We start from the raw sequence: 16,990 nt of genomic DNA, 5'->3' as shown, positions 1-16,990 counted from the left end.
GTAATAAAACTAAACTAACAAATAGAGATGATTTTTCAGTAGTTGTCTCTGTTCTAAAAGATTGCTTGGCATTAAAAGTTTAGATAGTGGTAAAAAATAATTATTATTTGTAATAGGAAGTTACAAGTGGAGTTCTTGCAAAACTGAAGCTTGTGCTTACATTTCCGATGTGAGGTATTCTGTTAGTTTGAGTGAACCATTCCTGTGGAGGGCAAAAATGTGTTTGTAATACAGGCAATCTGAAGAAGCCTGTCTTTTGGTTTTGTTTGAATAGCGTGTGCTTGTGTGTCTTCTGCTTACTTCAGGTTATGTTCCTGTACATGACTGGGTGCCCAAGGTATATACCCTGAAGATTTCAGTGGGAGGGAAATGCCATTTTTTCATCATTGTATGATGTCTGATTTTATTTTGTCATTGCTTGTATCTACTTGCAAAAAGCTGTGGACTGTGAGGTGGAGATCTATTTTTCAGGTGTTTTTGTTGTTATACTTTCAAGAATCTCTGTATTTAGCAGACAGCAGTCTGTTTTGTACCATGTTTTTACTCTTGTGGGAGTACAAAAATGTAAATGGCTTTCTGGTTGTCTTACTCAGTTGTCAGGTAATGCCTTTCATCAACTGAGCTCTGTGAGCTAGTAGACTTGCATTTTATATTATTTCATAGTAGTGGAAAACTTTTGTGAAACCACAGCTGAGAATACTCTGGAATTTTAACTTCTAACACAGCTGGGTTTTTTAGTGCCTGGTTTAGCCCTGCCTGTTTGGTGGCAGCATGATAATTTAGTTTTACTAGGGGGGTTGTTTTCCAGTGTTTCTCTTGTGTACTTTTATATGCAGAGTTCTTGGCCTTTATTTTTATTGGACTAGGTAAACCAGACATTTACTGTCCACTTGTAAGACAAACCTCTTCTTTCCCCAGTCAGACTAGTGACTGTTAACAGTTCTTCCTGTTTGGTAAAAAGGACCATTTTTTTCCATGTTGAGAACCCATTACAGTGTTATGCCTGAGCTCTCTGCCTTCTAAATGCTTTTTATGATGGCAGTCATACTGCCCAATTTCTTTTGGAAATTCCTTTCCAGTAACACTCTACGTTTCTACTGGAATTTAGCACAGCCACATTCCTGATACTTGTGCACTAATCAAGACAAGCTCCATGACCAAGAGTTAAGTGGATTATTTATTTTACGTTTGCTGAGTATGTTCTTGTAGAAACAGCACACCTTCCTTAATATGATGCTTCAAACTGTTGTGCAAATGGTAGCAGATATTTTGTCATATCAGTCTTCAATTTCACACATTATCTATTAAACCAAGGAGTTGACTACTTTGCACAGAAGCTCTTGGATTCTGGTCATTGTCTGGGTTACAAGGCAGATCTTTGAGATGTATAAAATTTCAACAACAGTTCTCTGATTAGCCTTCCCCTTGGAAATCATGGAAAACTTCAAGTTTCCAAGAACAAAAACGTATCCACAAAGTAGTGGAAGGACATTGTTAGCTACTGCAGAGGAACATCTGTGCATCAGCTTGGATATAGAGCTGTTTCTGGAATGCCATGCAAATCTCAGCATACAAATACCTAATTAATTAAATATGACTCCTGGTAACGAGCAGGATTGCTTCAGGTTTAACAAACAGCACCATTAGGCTTGTATTATTTCAGCATTTAGCTTCTGGGAAGAGGATGTGTCACTTCTCAAAAACAAAATAAAGCAAGGAGGTGAGATTTTGTTTCTTCCTGCAGTGTTGAGCTAACACAAGTGCTTGTTGCAGAATGCACACCCTGTGAGATGTTACCTGCAGTGGTTTATGGCACTAAAATGACATTATTTCCCAGCTCAAAGGATGGACAATAAAGAAACTGTATATAGTATTTCCTGAGATGTGATGTATTGTAATCTTTTTATGGTTACGTTCCCTAACCACATTAATGTGTTTCAAGTTCTAGTTGTGTATGGTCTTAAAAAGAGAGCTGGTTAGGAACTGCCCTCGTCACACTGGATTGCTGTAAATTCTCCTTGTATTAGTTTTGTTGCCATTATATGACTTGTTTAAGCGATCTTTGGAATCACGCCTTACTCAGAGGTACAATAAAATGATTTTTTGTGTTTTTTTTTTTTTTTTTATATATTTCTTTATTTTTTAAATGTAACTATAAAGATGGGCTTCAAGAATGCTACACGCAGACAGTTACTGGGTATTTTGTAAAAAGTGGTAAGTGGGCCGGGTATTTTAATTAGGCTGAGGGGGCTGAAGCGCTGTAGGAAACCGGCGCTGCGCTCCGCCCCTTCCTTAGCGACCTGCGCTGCCTTAAAGCCGGGCGCCAAAATGGCGCCGCCGGCCCTCCTCCACACGGCCTCTCGCGGCTCCCGTGTTCCCCCCGTTGCGTCATCAGCCGGCCGCGGCGGGCGGAAGTGACGCACTCGCGTGGCGCTGCTCGTCCCGGGGCCCGGCGGCGGCGGTGGTGAGGGGGGGGCGTCGGGGGGGGGGGGGAGGGGCCGGGGCCTGAGGGGCTCGGTAACGGAGCGGGGAATTTGTGCTTTATCCGCAGGGATTTGGGCTCGTAAACCCCAATGGGTGATGAAAAGGATTCTTGGAAAGTGAAAACTTTAGATGAGATTCTGCAGGAGAAGAAGCGGAGGAAGGAGCAGGAGGAGAAGGCAGAGATAAAGCGCATGAAGAACGTAAGCTGACGGGGGGGTCTCTGCGATCCCGGGGGGATCCTCCGTGATCCCGGGGGGCCTCCGGGCTCGTACACACGCTCTATGTGTGATCTCTGTGTCCCCCCCCCCCCCGTGCCAAAGATTGACAGAAAACCCCGTTTTCCTCTGGTTTCATTTAATCTCTTACATGTGTCATTTATATCATTATTTTATACAATAATTACATATAACACTAATATATATTAATAATCGTTATATGTTTCTTCATTTCGTTTTTGTTTGTTAGAAAAATTAAGAAAAACCAACAATTTAATGGCAGCAGCACTTCAGCTAAAAGCCTTTTCAGAGGTTTTATACAAAAATGGAGTTAAATATTCTCAAATAACTTTTACGTTACTTTCTACAGCTTTATACAGAGTAGCTTTACATTAAAAAATAGTACTAGTTAATGTAACTGCTTAATAGTTGTTTGATCTTGTCTAGTTACATAGCTGAAGTGTTATAAATGTAATCTAGCTGCATTTAGCTGTGTACACTACAAAATCTCTCATAAGTCAGCATGCTGGACAGCTGGAGATTTTTCTTCCAAAAATGGAAGAGCCGAGTATTATTTTATTATTCACTGTAACATACAAATTATTTCCATTTTGTTTTTTCCCTTTCTTGTGTTTGTTTGGCAGTCGGATGATAGGGATTCCAAGCGGGATTCTCTTGAAGAGGGGGAGCTGAGGGATCACCGCATGGAAATAACGATCAGAAATTCACCTTACAGGAGGGAAGACTCTATGGAAGATAGGTAACGAGAGAACAGAGTTCTTATCTTAGAGCGTGTTGCTGAGATGAAATGGTAGAAGTACCAAGGAGAATGTTTAAAAGTATCTTAATGGGAAAAAAAAATAGCTTTTTGAGGAGGTTGGTGTACCATCTTACCTCCTGTTACCAGAAGATGTCCAGATATCTCTTTGAAGGGCTGATTCAGGCTTAACAATATAGCGTGGTCAAATTTTGGTTGCTATCTGAAATATTTTGCTCAAGATGTTAAAGGCATGCTGAGTTCATTTCAATGCTTAATTCAACCTCAGTTTGCTTGTGTGTTAAAAGTTCGTGTGTAACAATAGATTAACATTTCATCCATGTGACTACAATTTTCTGTAACTTACTGTTAATGCCTTGATTCATGAGTATTATAGAAATTAATATTAAAAAAGAGGAAAAATATGCTTTATATAATTTTATAATATAAAATTAAGATTAAATAACACAATTTGTTAGACAGTACACATAACCTTCCTAAGCTTATTAATTTGTGTCATGTTTTAGAGGAGAAGAAGATGATTCCTTGGCTATAAAACCACCCCAGCAAATGTCACGGAAAGAAAAAACCCATCATAGAAAAGATGAGAAGAGGAAAGAGAAGCGTAGACACCGTAGTCATTCAGCAGAAGGTGAGTGTTAGTTAATACGCTTGCCTAATGCTTCTTGTAGCTTTCTGAGGTCGAGCTGAACAGGCGATTTAGAGAGTAAATAACAACAATTAACAAACAGAGAAAACACATCAGATGGATATGACAAAGGAAGTTAAATTTGTGTTTTTGCTTTGATTTTGTCTAATGCCCTTCAAAGAACAACAGGTGCATGTTTATGTTTGAGAGGACAGTAACCACTTTTGTCAGGGACCCAGCGTCTGCTTTTGCTCTTTGAAGCCTGTTGTGCTTCTTTCTGGCTTCGCTGAGTCAGGGCAATGAACTATTTTTACCCGACTGTAGAGAGACAAATATCCTTTCAGTATTAACTAGTCTGGAAACGTACACTTTGTATTCCTGTTACAACCTTTTCTTGGTTGTTTTCAGTGCGTTTGTGCAAGATCTTACAATCTTTTAATTTTTTAACACCCTTTCAGATCAGGATTTTTCTATAAACGAAAGTATGGAGAGCACAGAAATAGATTATCATAAGTTTCATCCTTTCTACTTTTACTTTTTGAAAACAGGAGCATTAAATGTTTTGAACAGTAACACACCAAAAATTAATTTTTGCTTGTTTAGGGAAACATGCCAGAGTGAAAGAGAAAGAACGGGAACATGAGCGTAGGAAGAGACATAGAGAAGAGCAGGATAAGGCCCGACGTGAATGGGAAAGACAGAAACGGAGAGAAATGGCAAGGGAGCATTCCAGGAGGGAGAGGTACATCTACCCGTGGACAGACTAACAAAGAGATGAGCTGATTCCTCCTCTAAAAGTATCTCTAACCTTGCGTTGCTCTGAAATGACACAAATTCAGAGCGAAAACTGGTAAGGTCTGGTGACAGTACCATGTTCCTGTGAATGTTGTCTAACTAAAGTGGGTTCTTGACTTTGATTGCCTTTGTAAGTGACTTTATTACAGGAGATGTTTCTAAGTGAAGTCATTTTCACTGTTTTACTGTAACAAAGAAAACAGCAAACCAGTTTGGCGTAGTAGGATTTATTGACTGAACTTCTTTACTTTCTGTTTAAATCCTGGTAAGGGTGTAGAAGCTCACGAGTTTTCAAGCTAATTTCTTTGGCTGTTTTTAAAGGATCAGCTGAAAAGCTCCATTGCTGTTGTTGCTAATGAAATTGAACAGCCCTGTAGCTGGTTAAGAAGAACAGTTCATCTTTTGAATTTGTAGTGAACTGTAACATAACAAAAAAATAACAAAAGTTCTTTTCTAGGGATCGCCTGGAGCAACTTGAGCGAGAGCGAGAGAGAAAAATCAGAGAGCAGCAAAAAGAACAAAGGGAGCAAAAGGAACGTGAGAGGCGAGCTGAAGAAAGACGTAAGGAACGGGAAGCCAGAAGAGAAGGTAACCGTCTCTGTATAAATGTTGTTTGAGCTTACTGTCTGCCACAGTGGTGGAACAGAGGTGTAGAAAGCAGCTTTTACTTAGGTCAGTGCCAGAATTAACAAGAAAAAAAAAGAGGGAAAAAAAAAGTGGGAAGTGGGGTGGAGGCTCTATCTGGAAAAAAAAATTCTCTGAAGTTGTACAAAGGGAAATAAACCAATGTCAGATGTCCTGGCATATGGAGTAGTCAATGAGTCTCTGGTTTTCTATAGAAACAAGGTTTATGTAATTGCTGTAGTCATTGTGTGCGTTGTGTGTGTGTGTATCTGTCATGACTGCCGTTGCTTCTGAGGTCCTTGGCTGAGTCTAACCCGATTTAATAGAGGCTAAAGTCTCAGAATCAAGTGTGTTAATGTTTCTGGAAAATAAATGGTAAGGGGATGGGGAGAGACCCTCTAAGTAGTCCAGCTACGTAAGAGACTAATAGGAGTCAAGTGGGGAAGATCTGAGAAATTATCAATTTAAACTCACTTCTATATGAGCTTTCACTTTGCATCAGTTCACTTGCTCTGTAAGTTCAGATCATTTTTGTTTAAATGACCTCTGTTTGTCCAAGCTTTCAGAGGTAAAAACCTGAACCCATTCCTGTGACAAAGATTGCTTGGGGGTAGCAGAAGAGATCATGTTTATTGCTCTTCTTTCTAGTTCCGCTCATCCTGAACAGCTCCTGTGTGCTGGGTATTTATGCAGGTCTTTCTCGATGTCTCTAGCCTTTCATTTCAGCTATTTTTATTGCTCTGAATGTTCTGTCGGCTCCTTAGCTGTTTTAATTCTTTTATGTATCCCCCTAGTCTGTCCACTTCTTTCTCGTGCTTTAAAGCCTCAGGTTTGGGGTGTTTACTGGGTAGGATAGAGGGCATCTTGCATCTAAATACAGCAGCACCTTTCTATAAGCAGTCCAAACCCATACTGTATTGTGCATGAGGTGAATCCTAGTCCTTTGTTCTCTTAGGTATCTTTGCTCTCCTAGACACAGTTAGGTTCCACTTCCACCCTTCCCCATGACTATTTTGTAAGGAAAAATGTGCAAAGCAGGTGGCTGGGGCAGACAGAAGAATTTTAATTAGGGCAGGGAGATTTAACAACTTCCTTCGGTTTTGTTTTCACTAGTTTCTGCACACCATAGAACAGTGAGGGAAGAATATGGAGACAAAGTGAAAATGAGACCCTGGAGTCGCAGTCCATTACGACAGCAAAGAGACAAGCCTGAGCAAGGAGAGAGCAGGAAACCAGGTAGCATTTGCCACCTCGTAATGTCTTTGCCTGGAGGCTAGGAGAGGCGTTCTGGGGTAGTGTTTGATTTGTAGGATATATCCCTTGCGTGCTGTATGAAAAGTGATGTCCACTTCAGCCCTGGTGGCATAACTCTGGAGTGCTGGAGAAGGATGGCACGTGCACTGTTTTCTAAAGCAATGCTTTTCTGCAGGTAATTCTGTAAGTGACAAATTGAATGAATCTTTCCTGTTCAGTAGCAGGGGTAGTCATTAAAAAAGTTTCAAAGCGAGTTACTTCATTCAGTGATGAAAGACAGCTGATATTTTTTCTTTTGACTTCTGTAAGTTAATTTATTTGCAGATTAAAAAGGGATTGTTTGCACTAGTTCCACTTGCATTTGGTGTTAGGAACTAAGTTACTTTAAAAAGCAACCTTAGAGGGAACAATACAGCTTAAGCATCACTAATATTGTCACGTTGTAGAAGAAAACAAGTGCTTAAAGCAGTGTTCTGGTTAGATGGTGAATTTTGTTTTCTAAGCTAGAATGTGGTATGTAGACAGTCCTAACTGTGAGGAGAGAAACTGCACAACTGACAAAAAGAATGTCTTCGTTTAAAGAAGAAATGTTCTGTGTCTGCTCTGTTAATGTGTGTAGCTGTAAAAATCAGTGTAACTATCTGAGGTAAGCTGAACGCCTAGTGCAGTCAGCTGGAATTCCAGGCAGAGGCAGGCAGCGAGTCCTTTGAACTTGCTGTTTAATCGATCAACATCTATTTGTACATGCCCTTTCATTGTGATCTAGAGGGACTGAAGGAGAACAGGAAGCACTGTGTACGTATGTTAACGAGGCTCTGTGTTGTGGTCATGCTTGTTATCATGTTACGCCTTTATTTTTTTTGTAAACATATATCTGACGTAGAGGGGTGTAGGCCTGTGTTACACTTAAAAAAAAAAAAAAAAAAAAAAAAAAGTCAACATTCCACATTTGTAGCTGTTGATTGTGCACCACGGCAGCTCAGAAAAGCTGTCTGCCTTTTGAGGAGAATGTGAAATTTTTGGTTGCTCAGTATTGGATGAATATTCAGCACTAATTTAATGGCCAGAAAAAGTAAATTAGATATCCGGGTATTCATAGTCCTATAAGTAGAAGTGAAATTCAGCTGGCACCCTGTTTTTGATTTCTGTGGTGTCACCAGTGAAAGAAGAGAAACCAGAAGAGAGAGATCCTCTTTCAGACTTGCAAGATATCAGTGACAGTGAGAGAAAAACCAGCTCGGCAGAGTCTTCATCAGGTAATCAAATGCAATGTAGTAGATGCACTATCTAATAACTGTGTTTCCTCAAACAGACAATTGTGTGATTAATTGTATCTACTTAGTTCCCTGTTTTACTATTCCTCAGCGGAGTCTGGATCAGGCTCAGAAGAAGAGGAAGAAGAGTCTAGCAGTGAAGGATCTGAGGAAGAGGGAGAAGAAGAGGAGGAGGAGGAGGAGACAGGAAGCAATTCTGAAGAAGTGTCTGAGCAGTCAGCTGGTGAGTAATGTAAAGCAGGTCCCAGTGTGGGTTTTTGTGTGTAATGGCTTTTCTTTGTTTCCCATCTTGTATTTTAGTTGGATATTTTCCTTTTCTCTTAGTCTAGGATAGGCTGATGAGGCCTCACAGGTCAAAATAGCTGAAAAGAAAAAAGGACAAGTCACATTTTAGTGTTTTATATAAAGGTAATACCAATTATTTGAGTAAGAAGTCAGATAAGAAAACTGAAAGCCATTTGTGACTTCTAAATGGTGTAATGCTAACAGTTTAAATAAGTTTGTATTGGATGGTAACAGGCAATCTGAGAACAATTCTGCACTCTGCATGGAGGTGGTGAGACAGATATATCTCTGTTTTTGAATTGTTTCAGTTGCAAATAATCAGATTTTTTTTTTTTGTTACAGTACAACTGCATGAACATAATAATAATAAAAAAAAAAAGGCATAGTAAAAGAAATCTTACAGCCATTCTCATCTTTAATCAATACAGAAAAAAACCACAGCAGCTCACTCTGGATATTTTTCTTTAAAATCCCTTAGAATTACTAAGCAAACATTCATTAGTCTCCCAACTAATGTTGAGTTGTTGAGTTTGAGGAAGCATTTGTTTTCTAAGTGAAACAGCAAGTATGAGGTCATGAACTAGACAGCAGTAAAGAAGGCACGATAAATTAGGTAAGCATTTCAACAGTGATCTGCATTGCAATCAACTACTGAAGTGCTGAGTTGATTTGGTTGAACTTGGTTCTGTCTTGCAGAAGAGGTGAGCGAAGAAGAAATGAGCGAAGAGGAGGAACGGGAGAATGGAAACCACATCCCAGTTGGTACAATGCAAATACTGAATGTATAAAGAAATGGTTGTCTCGATTTTTGCTGCTAAATCTATTTCTAAAATTATTTTAAAGTATTTTAACTTATTTGTTGCAGTTTTACCATCATTCTAAGGCATTGTGTATTTTGTGTTCTAAGGCCATTCTCATGTCAGAATCAGAAATTTCTTGAAATCTGAACCACGGTCTAGATTTAGAGGAAATCAGATCCTAGTCTAATGAACTACAATTTCCTTCTTTTTCGTTTTGGGTCTCTTGTCTTGGCCTTTCATCAAAACAGCTTTGCAATCAGAACGAGAGATAGTTGGTCACTTTTTTCTTGTGTTCTGTTAAAAATTTATTTTTTTGATGTGCCGTGTTTGACTCAGGAAATTGTATGTACGTGACTGTAAACTGGGATGCTTGAAAGCATCATCTCTGCAAACAGGAGAAATTTGGCTGCTTTTCATTGATCTTCTGTATTCCACCAACAAAATTTGCATACTTTTGCTGTCTTATAATGATCAGTGTTTCTCTTCCTATATTTGTCTAAAGCTGAACCAAATTGTTCCAAATGACTCCCTCTTTCCACGACTGATTCTGACTTTTGAAGTTACAGAGTCAAGGTTTGATCGAGATTCAGCTGGAAGCGAAGTGGAAGAAGAGGAAGTAGGGGAGGGGACCCCCCAGTCCAATGCGATGACAGAAGGAGACTACATTCCTGACTCCCCAGCCTCTTCCCCCATTGAACTGAAACAAGAGCTTCCTAAGTACCTTCCTGCACTTCAGGTAGAGGATCTCTTAGAGGGTGCTTGAGCATGGCATACGCAAGTAGATTTCAGGAGCTGCTTCACTAACATGGTAAACATTTGCAGTAGCGTTCATGCATGAGATAGTTTACAGGCAGAATACGTCTTGCTGACTCAATGTCACAAAATACATGTTTGTGTGTGGAATATTACTGCCTTGACAAGTAAAAGACATGCATGGAGCACAAGTGACTTTTACATATAGATAAGAGTGTAATACCTTTGATTATTGCTAACCGTATTGTTGAATTCTCTTGGTAAACTTTAACTATTTCTGTGAAATTGTGTGAGTTTAACTTAACGTCTTCTTAAAACAAATGAGTGCTACGCTCCTGCAGACACTTCAGAAGTAAATGTTGCCTCTCTCTTTTCTCAGGGATGTCGTAGTGTGGAAGAATTTCAGTGTCTCAACAGGATTGAAGAAGGAACATATGGTGTGGTGTACAGAGCAAAAGACAAAAAGACTGGTTAGTATAAGCGGTCTCCAGTTTTTGTCTTCATGGTATTAGCTAAGCATTGTGTCATAAATATCATCTAATGTAAGAACATTTCAATCAAGGTCTGAGTTACCACGGCAGCTGTTGTCATCTGTGGGGATTGCTATGAATTTTGGGACCTGTAAATTGAAAATTTGCTTATTTGCCTGTTCTTGAACTATGGAATCAGCAGTGTCATGCGTAAGAACTAAACACAAGTTGCATCTAGTGTGTTTTGCATTTCTGTAGATATTTCTGTTGTACAACTGCCAGTGGAGCTTTATAAATTCAAACAACCTTCACAGTAACTGATCAAGGAGTACAGAAAGGGGGATCTATGGCAGAGTCAGAAGTACAGCTCATGTATCTTACTTTGCAGATTGCATTTTAAGCACAAAACTGATACTCCTTTGTACCGATCTTCCTCCCTAAGAAAGGGGAAAGCTGTAAAAAGTTATTTTTTCTTTTAGCTAATTTCTACTTGTGTCCCATACATAAATTTAAGGGTGCAGATATGTGCAAATTATGGTTCTGCATCTACATTGAGGAACAAAACGTTTAAAATGCTTCTTTCTTTTTCGAGGCTAATTATGCTTTTAAGAGGACATGGACTTTGACATATGGGTTTTGCTAGCAGCTATTTGAGTTCAGAATTAATTTCTTTATTGGATGCTAAAACCAGTTAATATGATTTCAGTTTCTGGCCCATTAGGCAATTATTTCTGGTTTGTGATTTGCTTTAGCTAGTTAACGGATTGATTGGGTGGTTGAATTTAAATAAGTGTGCCACTAGGTGTCACGCTAAACACAGCCACTGATGAGAGAATTCATAAACACAGTGCTTTGTGTGTCATAAGTATATACTGCAGTATTTTGTTGTAGAAAGAAATTTCCATACACAAGTTGATTTGTATTTTTAAAATTGAAAATCTCTTTTCTTACCTGGTTTGTAATGGCATGCGATTGGAGGAAATTATTGCATTTCCTATGGATGGTGCAAGAGTCAGGTCATTCGTGTTCCTCTTCCATGCTGATTTCTCAAGTGAAAGAAATATTTGCTTGAATGCTTTAGCAAAAACTGTGATATTAGTGCAGCTTTTCTTTTTCCCTAGAAAAAGATAACGTAAGATACAATCTGCTCTTTTGGCTCTGACCTCTCTTTATTTCCCTGTAGTGGTCCCATCACTAGTGATACGTTACTGTCTTGCAAGCTGGTCATTTGCAAAGAGAGCTGTAGCACAGTAAATTAAATATCTGCAGTTTTCAATAGAGGTGGCAGATGGTGAAGAGAGCTTGTGAAAATAATTGTGTTCTAGGGCAGACATAGAAGTTATTGTTATTCTCAGGTTCCAACTGACAAGCTGTGATTCTGCTGACAGTTAAATTCTGGATGTCTCAGTTTCTCTGATTATTTTAGAATAATATGACCTTTTGATCTCCTTTTGGGGAATGAGAGTGTACAGCCGGCATGGTTTCTCTGACTTCACTCATGTACTGGATATCTGCCATCAGCTTCTTCTTCTTTTCCTTATCTATCTTGTGGCATTGGCTCAGAGGCTGACGTAGCCATTATTCTCTACAATATCATGCAAAAGCAGATTTATTTAAATTGTTCACTTTGGAAATGTTTTGAGTTGGGTCTTAAAAGAGACATAAACTGTATTTGAGGCGTTTCTATCAACTCTAAACCCTCAGAGTTTGGATGAAGTGAATTAACTTTTCATTTTAATCTCTTTTGGGATGAGTTATCTTGGAATATGCTAAAATTCATGAACTAAACTTTGGATTGGTATTCCGTATTTTCTTATTTTTCCTTAAATTTGGCAGTTTTTTGTTTGTATTGTTTTGTTTTTACACTGCTAATGCCAGACCGACTGTAAGTTCAATATAAAGTTACCTGTAACAGTTTTCATTCAAATGCATTAAAGTAGTAAAAGAACACTGAGGGACCTCTTAACGTGAATTTTGTTAGCTCCATGATGGGCAGTCTGCAGTTAATACTTCTGCTTTTCTTGCAGATGAAATTGTGGCACTGAAGCGACTGAAAATGGAGAAGGAAAAGGAAGGCTTCCCCATTACATCTCTTAGAGAAATAAATACTATTCTGAAAGCACAGCATCTAAATATTGTCACTGTCAGAGTAAGTCCAGAAACCTTCTATTTCAAAAAGATTTTTTGTTCTTGAAACATTGCCTCTTGGTTTTTAACATGCCTGATGAAAATGTTGGCATTCCTAGCAGAGCTTGTTAATATAAGCAGTTTTATACTACCCGTAAAACTAAATAGTTAGTGTTTGTCTGGACAAAATCTACCATTTTGCAAAAATAAACCGTTGTCTTGGGAATCTAATTTAGGTTTTCTGTGAATTTTACTAATGGCAGGCTGTGTTTGTAATCTTGCCAAGTAAATTTCTAAAATTCATTTTGGCATGCTATTTTTAATAGTGTGTGCTTGTTTTGATAATTTGTTTTTGTGTTTTAGGAAATCGTTGTAGGTAGTAATATGGATAAAATCTATATTGTAATGAACTATGTGGAACATGATCTCAAGAGCCTGATGGAAACAATGAAACAACCATTTCTACCAGGTATGGTTTGCCAGAGTCTCCTTTAATTGTCAAAATTGAAAAATTGACCTCCAAAAACCCCATTGTCTTTGGGCTGTACTGACATCAGGGAGCTAGCTTGTATGATGGTGTATATTGCCTTGGAATGTCCTCTGAGCCTTCTCTGGAATAGAGATTTCACTGCTTCTTCTCTGTCTGATCTGATTCCACTGACAGCAGATAAGATAGGAAGGTAGGCCAGAAGTGCTGGTATTCATAGAGATGTTTGGCTGATGAATCCAGTTTGCGTGCTGAGGGTGAAACAGGTTCAGATGTGAAATTAAGAGGGAGTTTCCTCTGTGCTAGGCTGGAAGTGAACACTGGGTTTTATTTTTGGACACTTTGTTGAGAAGCATTAATTTCTGAGCATTACTTGGATGCATTCCAGCTATCCAAGTCCATTTTGCTATACTGACAACTCTTTGGGTTTAACCGTTTTTGTTCTACGACACATTTTTATGGTACAATCGATGGTGTGCTTTTAACTTGACATCCCTTCCCCTTCTCCCCCTTTTCTCCAAGCAAACAAAAAAATGAAGACAGATTTCATCTTTTAAATGTATTTGGCTTCTTTTCTCTTCAGGTGAGGTGAAAACCTTGATGATTCAGTTATTACGAGGAGTCAAGCATCTTCACGACAACTGGATACTTCACCGAGACCTGAAAACTTCCAACCTGTTGCTCAGTCATTCAGGCATTTTAAAAGTAAGAATTTTACGAAATGTAACCACATTTACAAAAAAATCTCATATTGCAGAATTACACTGCATTGTAGCTATGTTAAGAGCTAGACAGAATGTTTTGATATAATAAGAACTCTTTCTTTGGGTGGAAAATGACTTCTCTGTGGGGTTCTCTTTTCATTCAGGTTGGAGATTTTGGACTAGCCCGAGAATATGGATCTCCACTGAAGCCTTACACACCAGTGGTTGTGACGCTTTGGTACAGGGCTCCAGAACTGCTGCTTGGAGCCAAGGTTTGTGTCTCTTTATTCTTCTGGGAGCTAGTGAAATGACTTTTCAGACTGTTCATGAATTATAAAATCAAGTTAAAGTATAAAGAAGCCCTATGCTATCTGTCAAGGATGGTTTTGTGAAAGGAGATAAAGCTACATTTAAGAGAAAAGATGTATCGTGGAGATCAAGCTTTGTGCCCATAACCTGAGACTGCTGTTGTGGGAACATAAGGGGTAAGGATATCTGTGAAACACAGGGCAAGTTTAGAACACTTTGCTAGCTGTGATGCTGTTTGAGTGAAGCATTGTGGCAACTTTCACGCTTCATCGTGGTGTATTTTTGTATATATGTGTGTTTATGGGTATTACTCTGAATTCACTGCGACTTTGACTTTTGAATAAATACAGTTGAGGCCCATGTCTTGGGTATTGGGATGACTGTACATATTCTGGGTAGAGCAGATTCTTCTTTTTTTGCTTTTTTTTTTTTTTTTTTTTAAATCTTATTGATTTTATAAGGTACCTTCTTTCTTTTTTTTTTTTTTTAGGAATATTCAACAGCGATAGACATGTGGTCTGTAGGGTGTATATTTGGAGAGCTGTTAACTCAGAAACCATTGTTTCCAGGGAAGTCAGAAATCGACCAGATTAACAAAGTCTTTAAGGTAACGCTTTTAACACCTCTGGATTCTAATTGACTGCTTATAGAGGCAGCTATAGGAGAGTAGTAGGAAAATGAAGGTGCTTGTAGCTCTTTCACAGAGATTCGGCCTTAATAAAAGGCTCACTGCTTTGGGTTTTTGTTTTACAGTACCAGTGCTAGGCTAGGGTTATGTGTTGTATTTTATCTGTTTTCTCTGGAATTTATCAACTCCTGTAACTGCATGATGAGTAAGCAGAAGGGGTGCACTCTGCAATGCATTTATTAAGACATTTTAATCTATAGGATCTGGGTACTCCAAGTGAAAAAATTTGGCCTGGTTACAACGAGCTGCCAGCAGTAAAGAAGATGACATTCACAGAATATCCCTATAACAATCTGCGCAAGAGATTTGGAGCACTCCTCTCTGATCAGGGCTTTGATCTGATGAACAAGTAAGTGCTAGCTTCTAGAGTATCCTTGGGAAAATGTTTTCACTTGTATGGTAGTTGTGGAAAATGACTTGTAGTGAAGCATGGTATTTCCATGCATTTAACATCTTGTCAAAACATGCTTGAGGGTCTGTGATATTCTTTCAGTGCTATTCCTCACTCACAACAGCTTTGTTCAGTGTGCCATGCTCTTTAACATCTGCTATTAAACCTCAGTCCAAGATTATTCTTGGACGCCTATGTCATAGAAGATCAGAAAAATGTTTTAGTAGTAGTTTTAGCTCATTCATGTTACATTTAATTTTGTGGTGAGTCAAACTATTGTGCAGTCTGCTGGAGGATCTTGTTAAATTATAATTGAAAAAAGGAAGAAAGAAAAGTGTACAAAAGGCAGTGGAACCCATTCCATGTACAAAGCTTGGATAGTCAGGGCCAAAGTCTGGTAGAATGAACAGTACAGTAACACACGTTTCTGCACTGTGAAATGTTTAAAATAGTTAACCACGAGCTGTACAGTTATGTGGTGTATCTATATAATCTCTGTTGTCTTATTTAAAAAATAAATAAATATTTCAATTGAACCATCTTGGATCCCTTTTGAGCTGTGTCTGACCCCCACAGTGCGGTGCCTCAATGATTTACACTTACCTAAACAGATCCCCAACAAAGGCTCCTTTTGGTATGAAGTTCCATTAATTACAGGTTCATGGGGGAAGCATGCTTTTAAAATTAGTTCTCTCTGTTAGTCCTTTTATAAGCAGTTATGCTCGTTAATACAATTCTTTCTTAGAAAATGGAAATTTCTAAAATGCGTTTCTGAAGAATTTAGACTTTTGGGGGTTACATTTTTCTTTTTTCTGCCTGACTCCCTTCTTCCCTACTTCGTCTTTTTAAATCCTTTTCAGTTTTTTGACGTACTACCCAGCCAGAAGAATCACTGCCGAAGATGGTTTGAAGCACGAGTATTTCCGAGAGACTCCCCTTCCTATTGACCCCTCCATGTTTCCGACCTGGCCAGCAAAAAGCGAACAGCAAAGGGTGAAACGTGGCACTAGCCCCCGGCCACCTGAGGGAGGCCTTGGATACAGCCAGTTGGTAAGCACGGCGTGTCAGCAGCTGGCATTTTTTGCTGTCCTTCCTGCCATGGGCTGACAATGTCCTCATCCTGATGTGGGAAATGTGCACATGGACTGTGTTCCATTGGCTTTTCGGGGCCTGGAACTCTTAGACTCACCTGGACTTGCCTGACAAGGACAGCATGAAAGCCCAGCTTTTGCTCTGGTCCTTTTCAAATCCAATTTCTGTTGGATTCACAGAATCATTATGTCAACACATAGTCAAATGTTTATTGATCTTCTCTTAAAGATACTTCAATTTTTATTTAGATTAATTTTTTTTTAAAAAGTTTGATTTTTGTGTTGGAGAGATGAATGCGTGTGCAGACACTTACTGATATTGTGTGTGTTTTTCACAGGGTGATGATGATCTGAAAGACACAGGTTTTCATCTGACCACCACAAATCAAGGAGCATCTGCTGCAGGACCTGGTTTCAGCCTCAAGTTTTAAACTCAGAAAGAAGGGGAAAAAAGGAGAACTATTCGTGTGAGTGGATTTCTAAGTGCCCCAGTTCTGTTCTTCCTGTTAGGGAGAGCAGATGTTTTTTGCAGGGGAAATGCCATCACAGTTTCAAAGGCTCTTGCTGGGTGTGGAGTATAAGTGCTGCATTCCACTAGAGGACTGGAATTAACGTGACAAGCCAAGGATCATTACAGAATTTGACAAAGGAAAACTTGAAGTACAATCCTGGAACAGTTTCTGTTTTTTTTTTTCTTCCTCCTTTTTTTTTTTCCCTTGTAAATTTGTAGAATTAAAATACATTTTTAATTGTTCATCAGTGTGAAGGATTTCATTTCTTCACATGCAGCAAACTTGGTTGTTAGTGCCGTCTAGAGTGGAAACAGGATTTTT

The 16,990-nt window shown here is 38.9% G+C and overlaps 1 protein-coding gene across 5 annotated transcripts; it reads left to right on the top strand.

Annotated features, from left to right (window-relative positions):
* Window positions 1–128: 128 nt before the first annotated feature.
* Window positions 129–16,911, top strand: LOC309886238 (cyclin-dependent kinase 11B). Of its 5 annotated transcripts, XM_082776896.1 has the most exons (20): window positions 129–2,464; window positions 2,552–2,684; window positions 3,344–3,459; window positions 3,984–4,108; window positions 4,709–4,847; window positions 5,358–5,488; window positions 6,638–6,760; window positions 7,939–8,034; window positions 8,144–8,275; window positions 9,034–9,099; window positions 9,698–9,873; window positions 10,270–10,360; window positions 12,388–12,509; window positions 12,851–12,956; window positions 13,558–13,679; window positions 13,843–13,950; window positions 14,478–14,594; window positions 14,876–15,024; window positions 15,927–16,116; window positions 16,496–16,911. In XM_082776896.1, exons 2-20 carry the CDS (start codon window positions 2,574–2,576, stop codon window positions 16,586–16,588), a joined length of 2,313 nt encoding a protein of 770 aa, XP_082633022.1. In that variant the 5' UTR covers window positions 129–2,464; window positions 2,552–2,573; the 3' UTR covers window positions 16,589–16,911. The 5 variants fall into 5 exon arrangements, with proteins under 5 accessions (XP_082633022.1, XP_082633023.1, XP_082633025.1 ...); XM_082776897.1 differs by lacking the exon at window positions 129–2,464 and having other exon boundaries at window positions 2,529–2,684; window positions 9,704–9,873; XM_082776899.1 differs by lacking the exons at window positions 129–2,464; window positions 6,638–6,760 and having other exon boundaries at window positions 2,529–2,684; window positions 9,704–9,873.
* Window positions 16,912–16,990: the final 79 nt, after the last annotated feature.

Source organism: Aythya marila (assembly GCF_965140915.1).
Source record: "Aythya marila genome assembly, chromosome: 21".
Classification (NCBI taxonomy): domain Eukaryota; kingdom Metazoa; phylum Chordata; class Aves; order Anseriformes; family Anatidae; genus Aythya; species Aythya marila.
Note: the sequence above shows the minus strand (reverse complement) of the source record. Positions and strands in the feature narration are given on the sequence as shown.

What these genes read in the sequence shown, in the direction of transcription:
- LOC309886238 (XM_082776896.1), top strand. Translation starts at nt 2,574, where the DNA reads ATGGGTGATGAAAAGGATTCTTGGAAAGTGAAAACTTTAGATGAGATT. An exon ending in GTCATTCAGGCATTTTAAAA is followed by an intron (nt 13,680 to 13,842) that starts GTAAGAATTTTA and finishes CTTTTCATTCAG; the next exon opens with GTTGGAGATTTTGGACTAGC. An exon ending in AACTGCTGCTTGGAGCCAAG is followed by an intron (nt 13,951 to 14,477) that starts GTTTGTGTCTCT and finishes TTTTTTTTTTAG; the next exon opens with GAATATTCAACAGCGATAGA.